This window comes from Kryptolebias marmoratus, linkage group LG8 (assembly GCF_001649575.2).
Source record: "Kryptolebias marmoratus isolate JLee-2015 linkage group LG8, ASM164957v2, whole genome shotgun sequence".
Classification (NCBI taxonomy): Eukaryota; Metazoa; Chordata; class Actinopteri; order Cyprinodontiformes; family Rivulidae; genus Kryptolebias; species Kryptolebias marmoratus.
Window position 1 is genome coordinate 9,916,370 of NC_051437.1, and position 19,661 is coordinate 9,936,030.

Below are 19,661 nucleotides of genomic sequence, written 5' to 3' on the forward strand. Positions count from 1 at the left end.
CCCCCTGGGGAGGGGAACAGCTTTGGGGAGGTTGCTGTAAGACTCAGACATGGGAAAGAGGTCAATTTAAATGAGTCTGCTGAGTGTAAAACACCATCTTTATTGTCTGAAGATTCACAAGTTGGTTTCATTTCACTCCCCTGGGCCTCAGATGAATACTTCGAGTTGCTTTGGTTAATTATTCATGCGAATGTGGTTCTAAATCCTAAATACGGCTGCAAACGTCCTCTGTTTTTCCATTTTTTTTGTTTTAGGCTCTCAGCACTAATGCAAGAGTTTTCTAACTGCATCTGAGGGCACAGTTCTTCTTTTTTTTTTTTTCTCGTTTTGTTTTATAATCATCCCCTACGTGAAACCATGCGTGCGTCTTATGGCTTTCTATTCCTATGTGAGTTCTTTCTGACACGTCATGTAGGGTTTAAAGCCATTGGATACACAGTGGACTGTCGACTACCTGTCTGAGGACTTGTCACCTTCGCCAAATGTGCGGACGCTGATTAAGCATCCACCCTCTTTGTTTTCCTGGGTTTTAGTTTTCTGAACGTTCCTTTGCAAGCTTACTACTTCTGCACGCTTTGTGCTGATTCAGCCATGCATACAGTACGTCAGAACATTCAGCGAGCTCAGGAGATGGGTGCTACGACGTCTGTAGCTTTTCTACTTTTGAAAATGTTTAATGTCATTTGCAAACATTTTCCCCCATACACTGGGATTTCTTCAGTTCGTTCAAAAACACTGACCTCTTTGTGATGTCATTCAGCATATTAGCTCTATTTCTGGATTCTTAACCTACTTTTAGTTTTTAGCTACTGTTCTGCTACTTTTAACCTTTAGCCAGCCTTTTGATTCTTTTAGACAGCCTTTAGATCTTTTAGCTTCCAGCGAGCCTTTTGCAAATTTTTGATTCTAACTAGCCTTTCGATACTTTCAGCTTCTAGCTAGCATTTTAATGCTTTTAGCTTTTAGCTAGCCTTTTGACACTTTTAGCTATTAGCCAGACTGTTGCTAGTTTTAGCTTCTAGTTAGCCTTTTCCTTTAGCTTTAGCTGTGTCTTTAATATGGTTCCCTTTCATCTGAAGATCTCAGTTTAAATATTGTCAAACACATAAATGAACGACAGAATCCGGATGTTTAAGTTTCATGTTTGTTTGTCTGTCTGTTCGCAAAATACCTCACGAACCACTGGGTGGATTTTAACAAAACTCTTGAACGCATGTCTACAACTGATTTAACTTCTGGAGTCAACCTGATCCAAGATGGCTGCCACAGCCGATCAGCCTTAGGCTTGATCAAAACATCTGTCATTCCTCAGCAAAAGATGATTTCAATTTAAAACGTCGCCAAAAAAGGTGGTGGGTGATATGCATCCTTTCGAGGAATGCCGGGCCATAAATATTTACCAGGCGTTTAATTAACCTGTGCTTTGATCGTGTATGAGCCCACTGTCCAAGTCCTGACTCTGGAGAGGAGTGTTGTATTTAATGACTGTGGCGGGCTGCGGTGGCCACCTGGCTTTTTAAAGTGGAAGTTTTAGGCTTCTTCAACCTGCCCTGCTGATTGCCTCTCAGTCTGTTGTGACCAAATTAGGCCGCCTCAGGAAATGACACCTGCCTCGCCCGAATTAAAGTTCATACAAACTAATTAGAATCACAGCATAAAGCTGCCGCGTGATCCTGACAGAAGAGTTAGTCATTATGTTACAAAGACCACCTGCACCTGCGTGGCTGGTGCGGCCGTACGACAAGGGGCGAAGGAACACTGCAACAGTTGCAACACTGATGGACTGGTTGAGGGAAAGCACACAGCTACCATGTTGGCGAACTGCGAGCTACTGTTTTGACTTTGGTTTACTTTAAATATGCTAAAAAAAAGATTTATTTTAATTTCAGCTGACAAAATTCTCTTTAAAAATGTCCCACAGGGATAAAAAAAATAGATTATATAAACAGTAACTAAACTGACTCCATATGCATTGTGAGTTATGGTTATCACCTGCTGATGAAGGCGAAGCAGTGATAATGTTTCTGTTTGTGTCTGTGTTCGTTTGAACCAGAGGATGGATCTTAAGGAAACTCTCAGGAAGTGATCACTGGATGTACGTCTACAACTGATTAACTTCTGGAGTTAATGCCATTCAAAATGGCTGCCACAGTTAACTGACCTTTGGAAACACAAAAGGTGGCTATAACTCCCTCAACTTGAAAGACGCTGAGCTAAAATTTGGTGTGGAAGAAGCTGAGACTGATCCCCAACACATCCCAAGAATGCTACAGTTTGTTCAGTAGTTTCACTTACATCTTTGGCAATAACTGATGGCATCAGTCCTGTCTTTCTGTTAGCAAAATATCTCATGACCCACTGGACAGATCTTAATGAAACTCAAAAATAATTGCTGGATGTACATCTAGAACTTGTTAACTTTTAGAACAAACCCAACCTAAAATGGCCACCACAGCTAAATGACATTAGCCAACACAAAAAACTCTGTGAGCTACTGGTGCGACGGTAGCTGCGAGTCAGTCCGTATGACACGCACACATCGCGTAAGATCTTTGCTCAACACTTTGGCATTATTTGTTGGGCGTCAGCGCTGCTTGTATGTTAGCACAACACCTCTTCGACCACTGGATGGATTTCAGTGAAGTGCTCAGAAAGCACGCACTGGATCCTTTGGTGTCGTGGTGGCTGAGAATCCCCCTCAACACGTTCTCACATCTCACAGTATCACTCCATCTCCTCCCAGCACGAGATGATTGTAGCTTAAACCTCTGCTATGAAAAGGTGGCGGGCGATATGTATTCCTTCAAGAAATCCCGGGCCTTTACGGTAATCATGAAACGCTTATAGCTTGATTCTAAATAACAGTTTTGAAATGCCCAGATGTGCCCAAGTTTTGACAGAAAAAAATGACAAAGTGTAATCTTGAAGGGTATGAGTTTTGAGTCGTCACAGCTTTTAAACAAAGTGTTTCCAAGTGGGTTCTCGTGGCTACATCACTAATGAAGAGTTGTCTAAAGCGTTAAAGGACAATTCAACTTCCTGACTCCTCGTCCAGTATCTCTTTACTTTGAACCTGGATGCACTCATATCGGGAATATGGAAAAGAAATATCTTACCGAACTCCCTTGAATTGAACCTTTCATTTTTGAACATTTTAAATCACAGCAGCCCTTAATCGGCTTCTTTATCTGTATGTTTCCAAACCTTTCGCTGACTTCCTAAAAGACTTCCAGCCCGAGCTGCAGTTCTCTCGCCGACCTGCTCCACAGGGTTTGCAAAAAGCAGCTGAAGAAGTTCCACAACGCGCACCTTTAAGAAACACGGACAGTAACCAGTGCGGCACGTTCACAGAGAAGCAGTTCAGGTCATTAAATCCCTGGTTTAGGCAAATGTTGTTATTCTTCCGTTACCGTACGCTAATCCAACTGTTTGAAATCCATGGGCGTAAGCAACTCACCAGCTGATGAGGCCTGATCAAGCGAAACTCCAGTTCCTCAGCAGAGCGACATAAATGCCAGCTGTCCTGTCGTTTTCACATTCCTGTTTGCAGAGCGGCACGTCACCCAACAGTTTGAGCTGTTCTGGGGGATCTGCAAACAAAAACAAAAACAGAAAAGGCCATCAGTTGTTTTTTTTTTTCCCAGGGTGTTGGTTCTGTACACAAGTGGATGTTTTGACTGGCATCAGGACGATATGATTCTATGGGGAGGTGTTTTAGTTCAGCCGAGGCCAGGATAAGTCTGCCTTTAGGCTGGTTCGGTCTAAGCGCAACAGCCCAACACATCGCGTTTAAAGCTTAGATAAATCAGATAACCGAGCCACGCCTAATCACAGAACAGCTGACTGCCCTTGGATTAAATACATAAATAATGGTTATTTATCACACAGAGCACTGGGAGATTACTGAATTCCTAATCCTAGATGAAGATCAGATGAGTCACTGATAGCGGATCATAGTTTCATCTAAAGACCTCGTCTTGTTCAGACACGATATACATTTACATATATCAGAGCAGATCTTTCAAACTGACTTTTTTTTTTCCACACACACTGGCAGCGTTTCTGTCCCTTCCTTTGTGCTCAACCTTTATGATAAACTTATCTTAAAATAAGAACTGAACCTGTGGCAGTGTGTTTCTCAGTCAACCCTGCTTCAAACATTCACAAAGTGCTATTCTTAAACTTAACTTCATTTTTTTTTCTCCTTTTGGGGTTTTGCCTTTAAACATAATTGGCCTAAATGACGATCAGCTATAGAAATCAATGGAAACGTCTAAGCTGCATTTCACTGCAGTCCTTACATACAGTACATATGAAGCAGGTGTCAGTAAAAGCTCAGAAACAGTGACCTCTGCAGGAGTTCAGCAATCCCTACACACAAGGACACGGCACTGGGATCTGCTGGATTCAGATCATTATAAAACAAGTTCACCCAACTCTGACTTCCACCAGAGGCAACACAACAGCACGCCGCTTCAATGTTTGTTACACATTTTTATTAGACATCCCCAGCGCTCTTCACCTCGGTTGTTCCTGTTCACAGTAACTGTACAGGCACTTAGTGGTAGTTTCACATGATATTTTATTGTTGGCAGCAGCAAGCTGTAGCACTTCCTGTACCGTCTCAAGCATTTCCAGCAGGAAAAAATTGTAAAAGTTCTGCCAGATTTACCACACCGTTCAAAACCGACAGCAGTGTAACAGCTCGTAAAATAACGTTCATACAAGTCAGTAGGTTTTTGTGATTGGAGCTGTTTGAAGATGGCAGCAATTTAATATTGCTAAATACTAGACGGTAATTAGCAATAGTCCTTAGCTCATCAGTATGATCAGAGTTTCACTATTTTTCCAAACTGAGGTCATTCAAGGAGCCATCTATCTACAACAAGTAAAATAATGTTCACAACCTTTCCACAGAACCCCACTTATAATGAGCCAAACTATTCCTTTAAGTTCAGTAATTATTCTATTTTTTCCCTCAATCAAAGCTTTTCTTATTTTTTAAACTTTACACCAAGAAGAGTTCTGGAAGAACCAGAGGCATTTTATCTTGACTACTGATAGTTGATTTCATGAGTTTCTTTTTCTCTCTCTTTCTCTTTTATTTGTTGATAATCAAGTCTATTATGGGCTGTCCCTCGTGGCATTTATGAAAATTTTATTTTCTTCTTTATCTGTTTACAGGAGATGGATGGATACGGCTCCCCACTTCCACACAATTTATACAGACACACTGCCAGAGTAAAAATGCAGCAGTGCACACCTGAAATGCCACAATACCGACAGAAACCAAAGCTTTGGATGCACCTGGAGGCTGAAGGTATCCAATTATTTCACTCACTTCGGCTTGGCAGGAAGTATTTGTAACTTTACCTCAACTGAAACTTTACTTTACAAATGTTGGGCTTTTAGGACTATTGTATTTAAGACTGTGACCCAGTTAAAGGCAAAACTAAAGTCTCTAAAGTGGTTAAACCTAACAGTGACATTTCAGGCAGTAAATAATATCAACAGTGCATCATATATATAACTCAATTAAAAGAGTGACCCACTCCTCCGTCCTGATTTACAAGTCGAGTCTCACATTGGGAATGTTGATATAAGAGTGTAAAAAGGAGAAAATGTCAACTAAAGATACGTGAATCTATCTACCATAAATATAAGAAATCAGTAACCATGTTAGCTTGTTTATAAAACTTTACTCATCTTTTCATTCTTGGATTTTTTAAATCCTTTTCTCCATTAAAAATACACAAATAGAACTGTTCCTCAATTTTATCTTAATTCTGTAATGTTTAAGTTTGTTAAAAGCCAAACATAATGTCTACTTTTGTTAAAAATCTTAACTGCACAGCTAACACTCCTTTAGACTAAAGGGAAAAGAAAAACTTGAAATTCAAACAATAAAATGAATTACCTTATGGCACCCCAGAGTATGTAGGCCAATTTCACCGCTTTGAATAAAAGAATAATAAAAATAAATAAATCTTTAAGTCATGATAATAAGATACTATCTCAAAATTTTAACTTATCATCTCATAATTATGAGATTAGTCATAATTTTAACAAGACATCTCAAAATAATAAGATGCTAAGTCATAAGTTTGAGATAGTATTTCTTAATTATGACTTATAGGATCTTTTCCCCGCTCAGAGTGATAGAAATAGGACATCATTAAAGTAAACGTGATACCATGATGTTTTTGGTATCAGCATTTATTACAATATAAATATACATACGCAGGAAGATCTAAACTAGCTTATTTTGCTAATTCTGATTAGTTTAAGTACTAACCAAAGCAACACTTGGCTTTTTCATTTTATCTTTCTTAATGTATGTTTATCTTTTGTTTTTCTACAAGCCAAGGTATTGCACTTAAGTTACATACAATTTTGTTTTTAAACGGCCAAAGACTACAAAACAAGAGTTGCATGTTAGTTAGTGAATGGTAAGTTAGCTAAACCAAGCTAAGTGTAGCTAACTGACGCTAAGTAAAGCTAAGTGTAGGTAAGTGAAGCTAAGTGGAGCTAAGTGTTGCTAAGTAAAGCTAAGTGTTGCTAAGAAAACTAAGTGCAGCTAAGTCTAATTAAAGCTAAGTGTTGCTAAGTGAAGCTAAGTGTTGCTAATTAAAGCTAAGTGTTGCTAATTAAAGCTAAGTGTTGCTAAATAAAGCTAAGTAAAGCTAAGAGTTGCTAATTAAAGCTAAAAGTGGCTAAGTTTAGCTAAATATTGCTAAATGTAGCTAAGTGAGGCTAGCTTACTTGCTGTCAATCAAACCCTCCGTCGCAGCTGTTCTCAATCTAGTGAGATTCAGGCGCAGGCAGTGCGGCTTCCTCTGTGTGCTGCTCTGTTTCTCGGACTCTTAACTGAAAGGTTTTTATTCTCCTCGTCGCTCCTCTGACATGCCATTTGTGGAGGACCCTGCTCACCTCTCTAAATCTCGCCTGAAGTCAGGTTTAGTCGCCAACAATGTGGAGCTGCCGGCTGCAGTGAGTACAAAGCAGGTTTATGCGACGCTGCACCTGAAACACACTGAGCAGAAAAAAGCTGCGGATTTTTCCAGTGATGACGACGATGATGATCTGGTACAAGACGGGGCAGTGAGTCGACCAGTCTAATAATAATAATAATAATAATAATATTTCTTACTTTTTATGTTGTCAAATTTGTTTACATTTCCACTGCCTTACCCATACTATAGGCCATATATGGGAAATGTGGATAATAATGATTTGTTTTAAATTAACCCCACTTAAAAGGAAGGAGAACTGGGTCACAAACAGTCCTCCTGAGGCACAAATGAAGGCCCTGTACCGCTGAGCCACCTGCTGTATAGATTTACATGATTCTGTACTTAGCCCATGTTCTAGACATGCACACCTGCCACACTCAGTTATTTATGCCAGCAAGAGGAGCTCCACTGAAAGTTATTCCTGTCATGATGCAGAAAAACCTAAACAAAATTTTCACAAATTCTGCTACACTCACACCAAAACTTGCCTATTACTGACCGGATTTATTAATGTTAACCCTATTAGTTTTAGGCCTTGTGTAACATTATTTGATCTTTCACCGAAGCAGTTTTGTTTGTCTGTATTCTACTACAACAAAACTGCTTGATGTAATTTTTTTTCTTCAGAAATCCACAGAGACTAAATCTGTAGAACATCTCTTATGGCTGAAAGAGCTGTAAGAGACATTTCACTGTAACTTTGCAGTTAAGCAACTATAAGTTTTTTAGTTAATTTTTTAGAAGTTTGACAGAGTTGCACCACAGTTGCGGAGCACAGCGTTGGAATGAACTTGTGTGTGTGGGGGGGAAATATGGAAAAACTAAATTGTTTATGCTAACTTGGTCGCTTTAAAGGACGCACGTGAAAGCTCATCCCGTCATAAATTGGGACTGAGCTGATGATAAATCTGGGGCTGATTTTAATCCAGTGTTATTTGAACAGGAACAGTGAAATATTGTCACACGGTAAATGATGCAACTGTTACTTTACACAATGGGCTTCCAGCCAACGGCTTATTTTCAGAAAGGTTCCTAAAACATAAGTGATCAAGGGCTGCTAGTGACTGCTAGAGTCTGTCCATCAAAGCTCAAATGGAAAATGGGTCTTTTCCAGCTCAAAAAAGGCATCGTGTGACCATTTTAAGGACTGAAGATGGATTTCTTTTCTACTGCGAGAATAAAGTAAAACTCAAGTGTTCCTTCAGTCTTGGACATGACTACTAAGTGTAAAAAATAAGATTACAAAGAGTCTGAGAACATCTGAGAGTCAAATCTTTATGCTGACAAGTCTAGATTTAATGTTAAATTCTCTAGAAACAACTTTAAACTCTATCAATAAAAGCATAATCAGAAGTTTTAGAAACGCTTAAATGGTGAAGAAATCAAGAGTTTCACTCTCAGCTGTGTTAATGCGCTCATTTACCCCTTTTTTTATTTTGGGCTCCTTGTACCACGTTTGATGTCTTCACAGAAGGATTTGGTAAATTTATGAAACTGTTGCTGTGTTCAGGATGACGAGGATCTAGATGCAGAGATGTCTGACCCAAGTAGTCTGACTGATGACGATCTGAAGGCCATGCTGCTCAAATATGGCGTCACACCTGGACCTATTGTAGGTAAGGCTTTAACCTTTCAGTGCGTCGGTATAACTGCTCCTCTGGACAAAATAATTCATATAAATGTATCCCCCCCTTCCAGCCTCCACCCGGGTCCTGTATGAGAGGAAGCTGAGGAAGCTTCAGTCTGAGGGACACAATGGAGCTGAGAACAACGTACGGTACTCAGACAGCGAAGAAGAAGAGGACAAAGAGTCAGGTATGACCAGAAATGCTGCTTTTAAAACAATAAAATTATGTATTCAGATGTAATCATTTTGTAGTATGTCGTCTTTCTCAGGTTTAGAAGAAGACGTTATTAAAGTGTCGGGTCAGAGCCAGCAAGCGAGCAGAGAGGTGAGAAGCTGTTTTGATTATTCATTTATTTTTAAAATAGAGATTCAGAAGATCTTTATCAATGCAAATTACTTGCTCCATTTTCTGAAAATGGATGAAATCTGCTGGTCAGTGCATTTCGTTTTCAGGAGTTTGTCAGATGCTGAAGCGCTACCTAGAGGTTACCACATGCAACTAAAGTCTGGAACCAGTTCTATTTATTTATTTTAATATTATTTTTTCCCCCAGGCAGACTTGGCTGTTCAAGGAGGCGCCTTTGTTTACCCACAGTGCTTTTTAATCTCCCCGAGGCTGGTAATGGCGTCAGATTTTTCCGTCTTTTAGCGCAGCGGTTTGTTTGAGCCGAAGCGGCAGGTGATGTGAAGGATTCTCTGTTTGGCCCTGTGCAGCGTGCTTGTTCTCCCGGAAACAAAGAGTCCAGTTCGAAGAGGAATGCAGGGAATGCGTTAAAATGGCCAGAGCGGACTGTGTCTCAGCGCTCTCAGATTCCTGCAGGAATTAGTAAAACATCCTCCATAGCTCCACGCTCAGGATTAAGATCAGGGGTAGGCTGGGCTTAACTTCTCTTGTTTTTATTAATACATTTTCTACATTCCTTGTTTGGACAGTCCCTAACTTCTTGCATGTCTCTGAAGCCACCGTGGTGATACCTTTTTATTTTACAGTGTTTGGCTTTGACATCTCACTGGTGTAAAGGCTGGACGGTGTGTGTTGGGGGGCTCTTAAAGCTGATCTTAAACCTTGCAGGTTCCATCAGCCGTGCCCAACAGCTGCTCATCGTTTGAGGCCTTCAGCATCGCTCAGATGGTTGAGGAGGAAAGTTTATCTTGAGAATGCTCTGTGTCGTGTCTCTGCTGGAGCGGTTTCTGAACGTACGTTCTTAATGTAAACAACAGATGGAGAGTCGGAGGTCGTTCTCCGGTAGCTCAGACCAAGAGGTGAACGGCAGCAACGTGCTGGAGCGGAGGTCCCAGTCCAACAGGGTCAGCAGGCCTCCGATTGTTCGGTCACACTTCTGAAGGTTAACTCTGGTGAAGGCTGTGGTGTTGGAAGGATTCACTCGGGGTGGACGTTATTAAAGACCACAAATCCATCGTTATAATCTCATCTCCTTCTCTTAGCTGGACCTGCAGCTGAAGGACAAGTACACACGTGCAGACAAGTCGTTTTACCACACTCCAAAAGCTTCCCGGCAAGAGCAGGAAACGAAGGCATACACTCTTTCTCTCTTTTAGTCGTCATAGTGTCACTACTTTTTGTCTCAAAAGGATTTTTATACTTGTATTGTTTCTTTGTTTTAAGACAAAATATCTGCTCCATCATAAATTCCATTAAGGGTAGTTCTACACCTCAGAGGCTAAAACGCACATTTGCCTGATAGTTTACTTTTTAGATGAAGCATTTAATGCAGCTAAATACATCTGTCACTGATGTTTTGCTTTACAGTAAAACGTGGGACTGGACATTGTGGTTTCTTCTTTGTGTTCCCCCTGTACCACACTTTCTGCTCTGCTGTTTAAGCAATGGCTCCTTTTTTTTCCTCTAATTTCTACAATAATTTTTTACCATCTGTTTTAGGTTCATCGGGAACCAGTAGCTGAGATCTTGAAGGATATCTTCCCGAACACAAACACCTCTCCGACAGGGATCTAGTAAGTGTCCCAACACCAAACGTCATGGTTACAGTGCACAAACTGGAGACTTGTCAAACTTAAATCAGGTCCATGAAAAAAAGCTGGTGCGGTACAGCCAAACTATGAGTTTTGTGTTTGGATTGTCGCTCATTTTTCCCCTTTCTGTTGAACTTCAGCGCCACTCCTCGGAGACCCATCAAAGGTGCAGCTCAGAGACCCGTCCAGTATGCGTACCCCGACACCCCCGTCAGCCCTGTAACCCAGGAGAGACGAGAGGTGGAGCGCCGGCTCGTTCCTTTCAAGATTCAGATCGTGGCCTTCGTCGCTGTGACGTGCGTCCTTTACCTCATTTATGTTAATGCTGAGCACAGCGGCTCTGTTATGGCCTTGTTGGAGAGTCTAAACCAGTGGTCAGACTGAAACGCAGCCAGTCCCTGGACAGGATTATTTAGACCTTTTTATGGAGATCTGAGGGGAGCATCATTATGGGACAGTGCAAGCCTGGTAACAATGCCCTAAGACAAGGAAGTTTTACATTTTCACTGTAAGCCAATAGTAAAACACTAATGGTGGAACTCAATTTTGACATTTCAGCGAGTCTTTTATTAGTCTAAATTATGTAATTCTTGTGCCTGGAATTTGTATCGCTGTACTTGTTGGTGTGTTTTTATATATATTTGAAATTTGGTGAAATAAAGGATGATGTGCTTCATACTGTGTGTCATTAAGGGGATTGCACCAGCATTAGAGTGCAACTTTTGTTTGTATATCAATGAAATGAACTACAAATTGCTTTGGAAGACTGTTTTATTTTAAAAACAATAGTAAGCAATTGCAATATAACCTGTTTTAATGAACTGAGAAAAAAAGTTTCCTTAAATCACAGTGGGGGGATGGGCAAATTATTTCTCTTATCTGAAAATAAAAGACACAAAGCAGAATATAAATCATTTTTGTCACTGCTATGTCAAAATGAATTTTTTTTTTGTCTTTAAATAAATTATTCTGACAGTGAATAACCAAAGAAGTGAAATGCGCCACCTGATTTATTTGTTATTGTTGTTTTCAGTCCAGCAGGTGGCCCTGGTTTAATAAGTGTAAACTCTTGGTCTGAACCCAGTTTTCAGTCGGGGAGCTGCTCTGTCACACCACGGACTGTAACAATGACAGAGTCTCGGTTTAAACTTGTTAAGCTGGTGAAAGTCCTGGCTGGCAGCCTGCTCCTTGCAGTTTTAGCTTTATTCACCGTGGCGTCCATCAGGACTCTGTCGCTGGACGTAAATGTGGGGCTTCAGCTCGCTGACTGGGAAAAGACGAACAACCTCTCGCTTGTCATTAACCAGCAACAGAGAGAGGAGCTGTTGGCGCGATTTAAAGGTAATTTATTTTTGTAGTTTAGCCAGGAAGCTAGTACAAGCTTGTGTGCCGCTAATAGCTAAAAGGGTTATTTTTATTTACCAAGAGGCAATCAGGATCCCGACGGTGTCATTCTCAGAGAATGAGAGCAACACCACGGCGCTGCGTGAGTTCGATGCCTTCCTCCGTAAAGGTAAACACATGTGTCAGCTACCTTCATCAGGCAAAGAAAAAAAAAAAGAAAAAAGTGCTCCACTTGTCATTGGGACTCTGGGAGCCACTTTCCTGAGCTGAAGGGCTGTTTACGGCAGCCACTTGTACCCAACGAACCGCTGATAAGCGTCACCGGACCGTGACCCAGTTGCTCTCTGTCAGTTAGCCTGGAAGCTAACAGCTAGCCGCCAGGGCTAAAGGGTCTTCATTAGCTCCACCCTCGATAATTTAAAACATTTATGTTCATGGCATAAGTGCCAAAAGTCAGGAGATTCGCTCAAGGCAAAGGATAGCATGGTGTAATCTGTTAGTTAATATTTTAATGTTCACAAATCATTAACCGAATTATCAACTATAGCCCCATCTTTTTTTAAATTTATTTTTTAATTTTATTTTTGTAGAAATTTAGTCAGGCCCAACTAGGGGTACTAAGTGACACTTAGTGACACATAAGGTTAAAATTCACTCTTGTCTTGTTCTTGGGTTAAAACTGTAATTTTCCAGGTCTTTATAATCAAACAAAATGAGAGGGTGAAAAAAAAAACAAAAACAATTTTTAACCTAAAACTGCACTTTTGTGGTTTGACACTAAATTTACAAATTTCCCTATTTTTTTTATTTCAATGTAATACCAGTTGCTGTTAATTTTCAAGTAAGTTAAGAAACTTTGACAAAAGTCATAGTATTAAAAAATATAGTTTTCAAAACATGGCAAATGAGTTTAAACAATACACAAAAAGACAAAAAAATGCGGTAAAGCATTTGTGAAAAATTCTTCCTGTAAGCCACCATAATGAAGTTTTAAATTAAATATTGGCCAAGTAAGAGAAGGGAAAAACCCCCTTTCTTGCCATGAACAAAAATTGTGTTACGTAATGTTATTTATAGAGAATTAATGCCTTAAATTCACGGAGTTAGAGGAACTGTCTTATCTTTATATTATCACCTATTACAGCTTTAATGTTTTTTTATAGACCGAAAAGGTTTTGTACACCTGTGACTTGTCTCCTTGTAATTTATTTAAATATAAAGATCTTGAGTCAATTTAAAGTCTAAAATTTTCCAGAGAGAAGTGTTTATATGAACTCTAATTTTGTGGTCAGAAGAGTTGCAGATGTGACAGCTGGAAGCCATCATTAGAGAGATTACAGAAACTTTAGATGTGCTCACGATTTCATATTATTTTAGATCAACAAAGAGAAGAAGTGGTTCATCATCAGCAGTAGGTAGAATCAATGTCGAAGCCTAAGATGCCTTCATTGATGTAAATACTGCGGCTTTACCTCAACATCCAAAATTCAAACCAGTGGTAAAGCTCCAAAACAAAGCTAGAATATCTACAAAACACAGATTTCTTAGATTTGCAAAAACAGACTTTTACCAAATGAAAACAAAAGATTGAACTAGTTCAGAGATGGTGAGAAGAAAGAGGATTTATAATAAAATAATAAGGCTTTTTTTAAAATAAATGCTGCTTTTCAGTTTTAGCTCTTTACTCCATTGTTTCTAACGAACCCTTGTTTTAAAATACCTGAATGAATATTTCAACAGAGTTTAAGCGGTGGAACTGAAATTGTCGTTGTGTTTCTTCGTCAGCCTTCCCCACAGTTTTCTCTTCGAGCTTGGTCCGCCATGAGGTGGTGGCCAATTACAGCCACCTGTTCCGGGTGCAGGGATCTCAGCCCGACTTGGTGCCGTACATGCTGCTGGCCCACATTGATGTAGTACCTGCCGCTGAGTCAGATGGCTGGGAGGCCCCCCCTTTTTCTGCCAAAGAGATAAATGGCTTCATTTATGGTAGAGGAACCATAGATGATAAGTACGCTGTAATGGTAGGAGAGCGTTCAATGTGTTGTGTGAGCGTATTATTAAACAGTTGAGTTATTTGTACATGAGTAGAAAAAAACTCCTCCTTTTTTTTTTTTTAATTCCCCCCAGGGCATACTTCAAGCACTGGAGTACTTGCTGCTGAAAGGCTACGCTCCACGCAGGGCCTTTTACATTGGTTTGGGTCATGATGAAGAAGTATTTTTAGCATACTTAAAACTCTTATGTTGTTTACTCCGTGACTGCAAACCTTCGGCTTTGTATGTCTGAGTTCTTCATGATTTCCCTTAAAGGTCAGGGGCTTCAATGGAGCGATGAACATTGTGCGCCTGCTGAAGCAACGCGGTGTGAAGCTGTCGTTTGTCCTGGATGAAGGCCTGGGTATACTCGATGGCGTCATCGATGGTCTCGAAGGGCCTGCTGCTCTGTGAGGAACACTTGCTCTCTAATGCTTTTACCTGATATAATACTGAGTTTGCACCCTTTGTTCTGTAAAAAAGGCAACACTTTGTCTTAGCCTGACAAGGCATCTTATAAAAGTGGAACGTTTCGGAAGAAACGTTGAAAGGCGCTGTCGCAGCTGCTGCCCAAAGAAAATTATAAAAAAAACTACATTTTGGTGTATAAATGTATCGGAAGTGTAACGAAAACCAAGAAAGAAATGCTAAAGTTGCTGCCAGTGGCTCAATATGGTCACCATGGTAACCACACACACCTGTGTCTGTCACTTCCTGACTGCCAAGTTATTGAGAAGCAGACAGGACCGCTGACTGAAAATTAAGCCTCAAACAGTCGTGCAAAACAAGTCAAATCTGACCATCAGAAAACTCTGATGGTCCTACGTTGGAATTTTTGTGTTTCTACTGGATTTTTTTGTAGGTGATATGACAAGTAAAAAAGACCCTCCACTTCCTGTTTTAAAGAGAAAACTTTGACCTAAAGTAAACTTAAGCCTGTAGAAACTTTCTGTGCTCTGCCGTCTGGGGGTAGGAGAGAAAACAGTAAGTTTTATAGCAGTGACAGACACACTGGGTCTGAGCTGGGTTTTCTCTCTGTTTCACCAACATCCCATCGATCATCAGTCTTTTTTATTAATATTATTGTGTAAGTTTTTTTTGCAAATTTTGTCTACATTGCGCAACTTGCTGCTACCAAAAGTCATCGCACACTGTTCTGGATCAAGTCGCACACTTTGATATACGATTTGCATGTTTTATTTCCAAGTTGTGCGATGAGATGCAGGACGTTTTACTATTTCATAAAAACAAACTAAGTTGTAATGGAATAGTAATAAGGGTGCTTCAACCCTTATGCATTGGCGCCCTTTATAATATGTTCGTGTTTCTAGAAAGAATAAATATAGGCGGCTGATCAGCTTCTGCATGTTGTGTGTTCACGTTTTTCAGAATTGGGCTCAGTGAGAAGGGCTCAGCCATTGTGAAGCTCAGTGTGTCTATGGCTCCTGGTCACGCCTCGATTCCTCCCAGAGAGTCCAGCATTGGGATTTTGGCTTCAGCCGTTAAACGGTGAGAAGTGCATTTTGCGTCTTTATTTTTACTATATTAAAGTCATCGCAAAATTTTACAATCATCCTTTTTTTTTAATGTTATATCCTCAGACTTGAGGAGAACCCCATGCCGAGGTTATTTGGTTATGGGCCCGAACGGGAAACCTTTGAACATTTGGCTCATAAGGTAGGAGGATTCAAGGCCATGAAGTCTTGCTGTGTCCTTTATCTCACCATAATCTCATACAGTTGCTTTATTTAAAAAAAAAAAAAAACCCAGTTCAAGCTCCCAATGAAGTTTGTGTTTTCAAACTTATGGCTGTTCTCCCCAGTCCTTAGCAGGTAATCGTGCTGTACATTTGGATCAGCAATTTCTTTTTCCTTCTGGTTGTTTCGCCAATAAAATGAGTGAGTTGTTGTGTGTGATGCTGTATCGCAGATTACTTGAAAGAAGACCAGACAGTAACGCCTTCGTTAGGACAACCACAGCAGTAACCATGTTTAACGCAGGAGTTAAGGTACAAGTGTCAATCTGAAATGGCAGACGATTCAGATAGTTGTTTTTTTTTTGTTTTTGGATATTAAGTCTGTAATATCTGTCCATTTTCAGGTGAACGTCCTCCCGTCCCTCGCTGAAGCTTATGTAAATCTACGAATCCACTCGGCACAGACGTTAAAAGAGGTAGCACCAGAAATTTGACTCTGCCTTCTTAGAATAACTGGAAACACTCCTGAGTTGAATGGGATGTGCGCTGTCTTGCCCAGATCTTAGAGCTCATCCAGGAAACCGTGGGGGACCCGCGGGTGAAGATAGAGCTCATCCACGGATTCGATCCCCTACCTGTCAGCTCTGCTGATGAGAGGTCTTTTGGCTTCCAGATCATCAAGAAAACAGTGCTGGACATGTTTCCGGCAGTTACGGTTGCTCCAGGTACGGTCCAAATATTTGAAATTGTAAACGTTTTGGTTATTCAGGTGAAATTATTTGGAATTATTCGCTAAAGAGGTTTGACCTAATCTTTACATGTGCAGGCATCTGCATCGGGAACACAGACAGTCGGCACTTTAAAGATCTGACCAGTGATATTTATCGCTTTGCTCCTGTCTGGTTTAAACCAGGTGATAGTCAAAGGTAAGATGGAATAAAAGTACTTTCAACAAAACCGTCTGTAGTCGTAAAGATAAACCTCTTGTGGACTGTAGAAACTGTCCTTGACTGGAACAAAAGAGACCTTGTTTCAGTTTGTCATATGATTCGGTCAAAGATTTGTGTGTTCTTGTGCTTTTTAAGTTTTGATTTAACAAATCCAGCTGGGATTGTGTTACAGACAGCGTAAGCTTCATATTTCACCTCTAGTCACACAAAACCCTTTTATAAAGCACGAACGCCAAGAATGGGTCAAGTCAAGGAAAAGTATTCCTGGACACCATGAACAAAAAGCAAATTTTCTCTCTCTTTTTTTTTTTTTTCCTAGGTTCCACGGGATAAATGAACGGATTTCCAAAAAGAACTACGAGGAGATTGTCTCATTCTTTTTTAATCTGATTCAAAACTGTGACATTCAGAAGCTCCCTGAGCCACACAGCTCTGTTCATGAACTCTGAGGAACCAGCAGCTTTAGGTGCTCCGGGTTTACTGTGATTTGATGCTGCTTCAGTACAACTGAGTTCACTTGAATGAAATTGTAATGAATTAAAAAAAAAAAAAAAAAAAAAAAAAAACCCTCTTTTATTGTGAGTTGAATTCATCGTATTCAACAGTTCTGTGTGAGTTGAGTCATTTTGTCCCGGATGATTCAATTCTTAAAGTACAATCATTGAATTTGCAGTTCAGATTTAAAATGTCTCATTTTGTAGAGCCTTTGCGAGAGACGAGCGATGCCGTTAAATCAACACAAAGTAAACTCGACGCTGTAAAAGAAAGGCAAATCAGCCGCGTGGAGAGCTTTAAATAAATAAAAGTGTTGTTGAAATATGCAGTTGTGGTTTATTCCAAGCCTATGGCTACGCCATGTACTGATACATATCAGTAAGTAGTTTTTGAGAAGTTGATAATAAAGTTGTGTTTACAGTCATTTCTGTACTCATGGGTGGTATGTTAGTTAGTTGGTTAGCACTATGGCTTCACACAAAGAAGTTCTGGGGTTAGAGTCTCACCTGTATGGAGTTTGCATGTGTGGGTTTTCTCTTGGTACTCCGGTCACAATTCAAAGACATAAATGTTAGGTTAATTGAAGATGGAGTGGTGACCCAGCCAGGGTGTATCCCACCTCTCCCCTGATGACTGCTGACTCCATGACACCCTCCTAAAAACTAAAACTTCCTCTTTATCCAACATATTGTATATTGCTGTCTTTTTGCGTGATATTTTCACATAGAATATGTTGTGTTTATTTGAAAACTGTCTGGAAAACCTCATCTAACAGTCATTAGTCGTTTACTCACAGGAGTTGTGCTTTAAAACTCTACGGCACAGTCAACGATTGAATTGCGAACAACTGCTCCTGTAGTAATCATTACCTAAAAAAACAGTTGCTAAGGTTTACGACATGAAACCTGTTGCACCGCATATGCAAATCAGATGGTGGTTTGTAGAAGACCTTTGACTTTACAAAGAAAACCAAACAACTTGCACCTCTCTTTGGATCCAGGGTTTTTCTTTCTTGTTCACATTAAGACAATTGTATTCATTATTTGCATATTTGGTAAACTGCAAATGCATTAATTCTGAACATATTAATAAAGACCACACTTTTATTCAAATGCTGCAAACAGCTGACATCATAAGCAAGTAGAAATAATCATTTTCTAGCTGAGTTCAGACCTCTTTAATCTAGTGAAAACAATAACACAATTAATGAAGAGCATCCAGAAAGTGGAGAAAAACAAACCAAAAATCTGTTGTATGATGAAATTTTAATTTATAATTTTCAGCCTCTTGCAGAAAATGAATAAACATGTTTGCCTTAGGGTAACCACATTATTGCCATATTTTAAAATGTGTTCCTGTGTGGCAGCTTGTCCAAATAAAATAAGGTCAGATGCTCGTTGTGACGAAATGTGACCACAAAACAAGCAGACACAATATTTGCTGTGTAGTGTTCTGACTGTGTGTTGGGGATTATGATCAACTACTACCACATCAAACTTTGGCCTAATATCTGCCAATTTTGTGTTGGCTAAGTTATCTTAGTTGTGGCGCCATCTTGAATTGGATTGGTTCCAAAGGTTATTGAGGTGAAGACGTACAGCTATTTATGAACTTCTTGAGTTTTCCATTAAAATCAATTCACTGGTTTATGAAATATTTTGCAAACAAATGGGCAAATGTGACTGTAATAGTTACCGTGGAAGTCAGAAAGTATGTGTTTCGGATCACTCTCACCTTCTACCACATATAAATTTTAGGTCAATAGCTGCAAACCTGGTTGAGTTGTAGCCATTTTTGTGTTTCCATCTTGAGCTGTGGATGTACGTCCAATGATTATTTTTTGAAGGTTTTATTAACATCTGTTCAGTGGTTCATGAAATATTTTGCTAACACAACAGACAAACGAACACCCGCACATTAAGACGAGCAAAAGCATCACCTTCGCCTTCTTCTGCAGGCAATAATGAAAGTTGGCCAGGCCAGCCCAGTGGCAGCATTTGCAGCTGTCTCGATCTAAGTGATGCTGTGAGCACAGCTGGGAAAAAAGCCTGGCTCATCAGATTTGGCATGAAGCCCATCTGTCTTTGTGGCACTGAAATTGGCAGGGATTTTAGTTGAAGCGATGATTGTTGGTCTGGGAGGAGTTTGGGTGTGCAGTCGATCAGTTGTAGATGGAGTCACTTGGTATTAAGTGGTTTGAGTCATGGGAGGAGGAGAAAAATGTATTCGATTAAATTAGCCTCTTTTTCTTTCAGCTGTTCCCTTTTCAGGGTCATCCTCCTCCATCTAACTCTGTCTTCTGTGTCCTCTGTTCTCACTCCATCTACCTCCATATGGGGCGCCGTTTGTAAACAAGCTTGTGCTCAAAATTCATGCCTAAATTTTGTCACATTTAGCTTCAAACACTTTAAAAATGTAGTGTGGATTTTCTGATGTCACTTTTTACAACATTTAGCTAGTTAAATGTAATTGTTACAGCTACATGCTAAATATAAATCTAAATCCTAA

At 40.0% G+C, this 19,661-nt stretch overlaps 2 protein-coding genes across 5 annotated transcripts in view; both read left to right on the plus strand.

Annotated features, from left to right (window-relative positions):
• The window catches only part of lemd1 (LEM domain containing 1), a 14,060-nt gene extending 2,749 nt beyond the window's left edge, over nt 1–11,311 (plus strand). The window contains exons 2-12 of one of the 4 annotated variants that reach the window (XM_017409612.3): nt 5,185–5,320; nt 8,524–8,629; nt 8,712–8,828; nt 8,910–8,965; nt 9,194–9,259; nt 9,355–9,510; nt 9,713–9,781; nt 9,862–9,948; nt 10,087–10,176; nt 10,544–10,617; nt 10,776–11,311. In XM_017409612.3, the coding sequence (XP_017265101.1) occupies nt 8,548–8,629; nt 8,712–8,828; nt 8,910–8,965; nt 9,194–9,259; nt 9,355–9,510; nt 9,713–9,781; nt 9,862–9,948; nt 10,087–10,176; nt 10,544–10,617; nt 10,776–11,019 (1,041 nt within the window). In that variant the 5' untranslated portion in view covers nt 5,185–5,320; nt 8,524–8,547 and the 3' untranslated portion in view covers nt 11,020–11,311. Of the gene's footprint in view, nt 1–5,184; nt 5,321–6,775; nt 7,102–8,523; nt 8,630–8,711; nt 8,829–8,909; nt 8,966–9,193; nt 9,260–9,354; nt 9,511–9,712; nt 9,782–9,861; nt 9,949–10,086; nt 10,177–10,543; nt 10,618–10,775 lie in introns of those variants that run through there. The other 3 variants (XM_017409611.3, XM_017409610.3, XM_025004455.2) reach the window with 3 other exon arrangements.
• A 375-nt stretch (nt 11,312–11,686) lies between these two features.
• Nucleotides 11,687–17,246, plus strand: pm20d1.2 (peptidase M20 domain containing 1, tandem duplicate 2). Its single transcript, XM_017409609.3, has 13 exons — nt 11,687–11,976; nt 12,062–12,148; nt 13,765–14,000; nt 14,107–14,193; nt 14,289–14,422; nt 15,402–15,521; nt 15,614–15,689; nt 15,783–15,844; nt 15,942–16,020; nt 16,113–16,184; nt 16,268–16,433; nt 16,535–16,634; nt 16,978–17,246. The coding sequence occupies exons 1-13, from the start codon at nt 11,763–11,765 to the stop codon at nt 17,105–17,107; spliced, it is 1,563 nt and encodes a 520-aa protein (XP_017265098.1). The 5' UTR covers nt 11,687–11,762; the 3' UTR covers nt 17,108–17,246.
• Nucleotides 17,247–19,661: the final 2,415 nt, after the last annotated feature.

What these genes read in the sequence shown, in the direction of transcription:
- pm20d1.2 (XM_017409609.3), top strand. Translation starts at nt 11,763, where the DNA reads ATGACAGAGTCTCGGTTTAAACTTGTTAAGCTGGTGAAAGTCCTGGCT. An exon ending in CTCGAAGGGCCTGCTGCTCT is followed by an intron (nt 14,423 to 15,401) that starts GTGAGGAACACT and finishes CACGTTTTTCAG; the next exon opens with AATTGGGCTCAGTGAGAAGG. An exon ending in TTCTCCCCAGTCCTTAGCAG is followed by an intron (nt 15,845 to 15,941) that starts GTAATCGTGCTG and finishes GCTGTATCGCAG; the next exon opens with ATTACTTGAAAGAAGACCAG.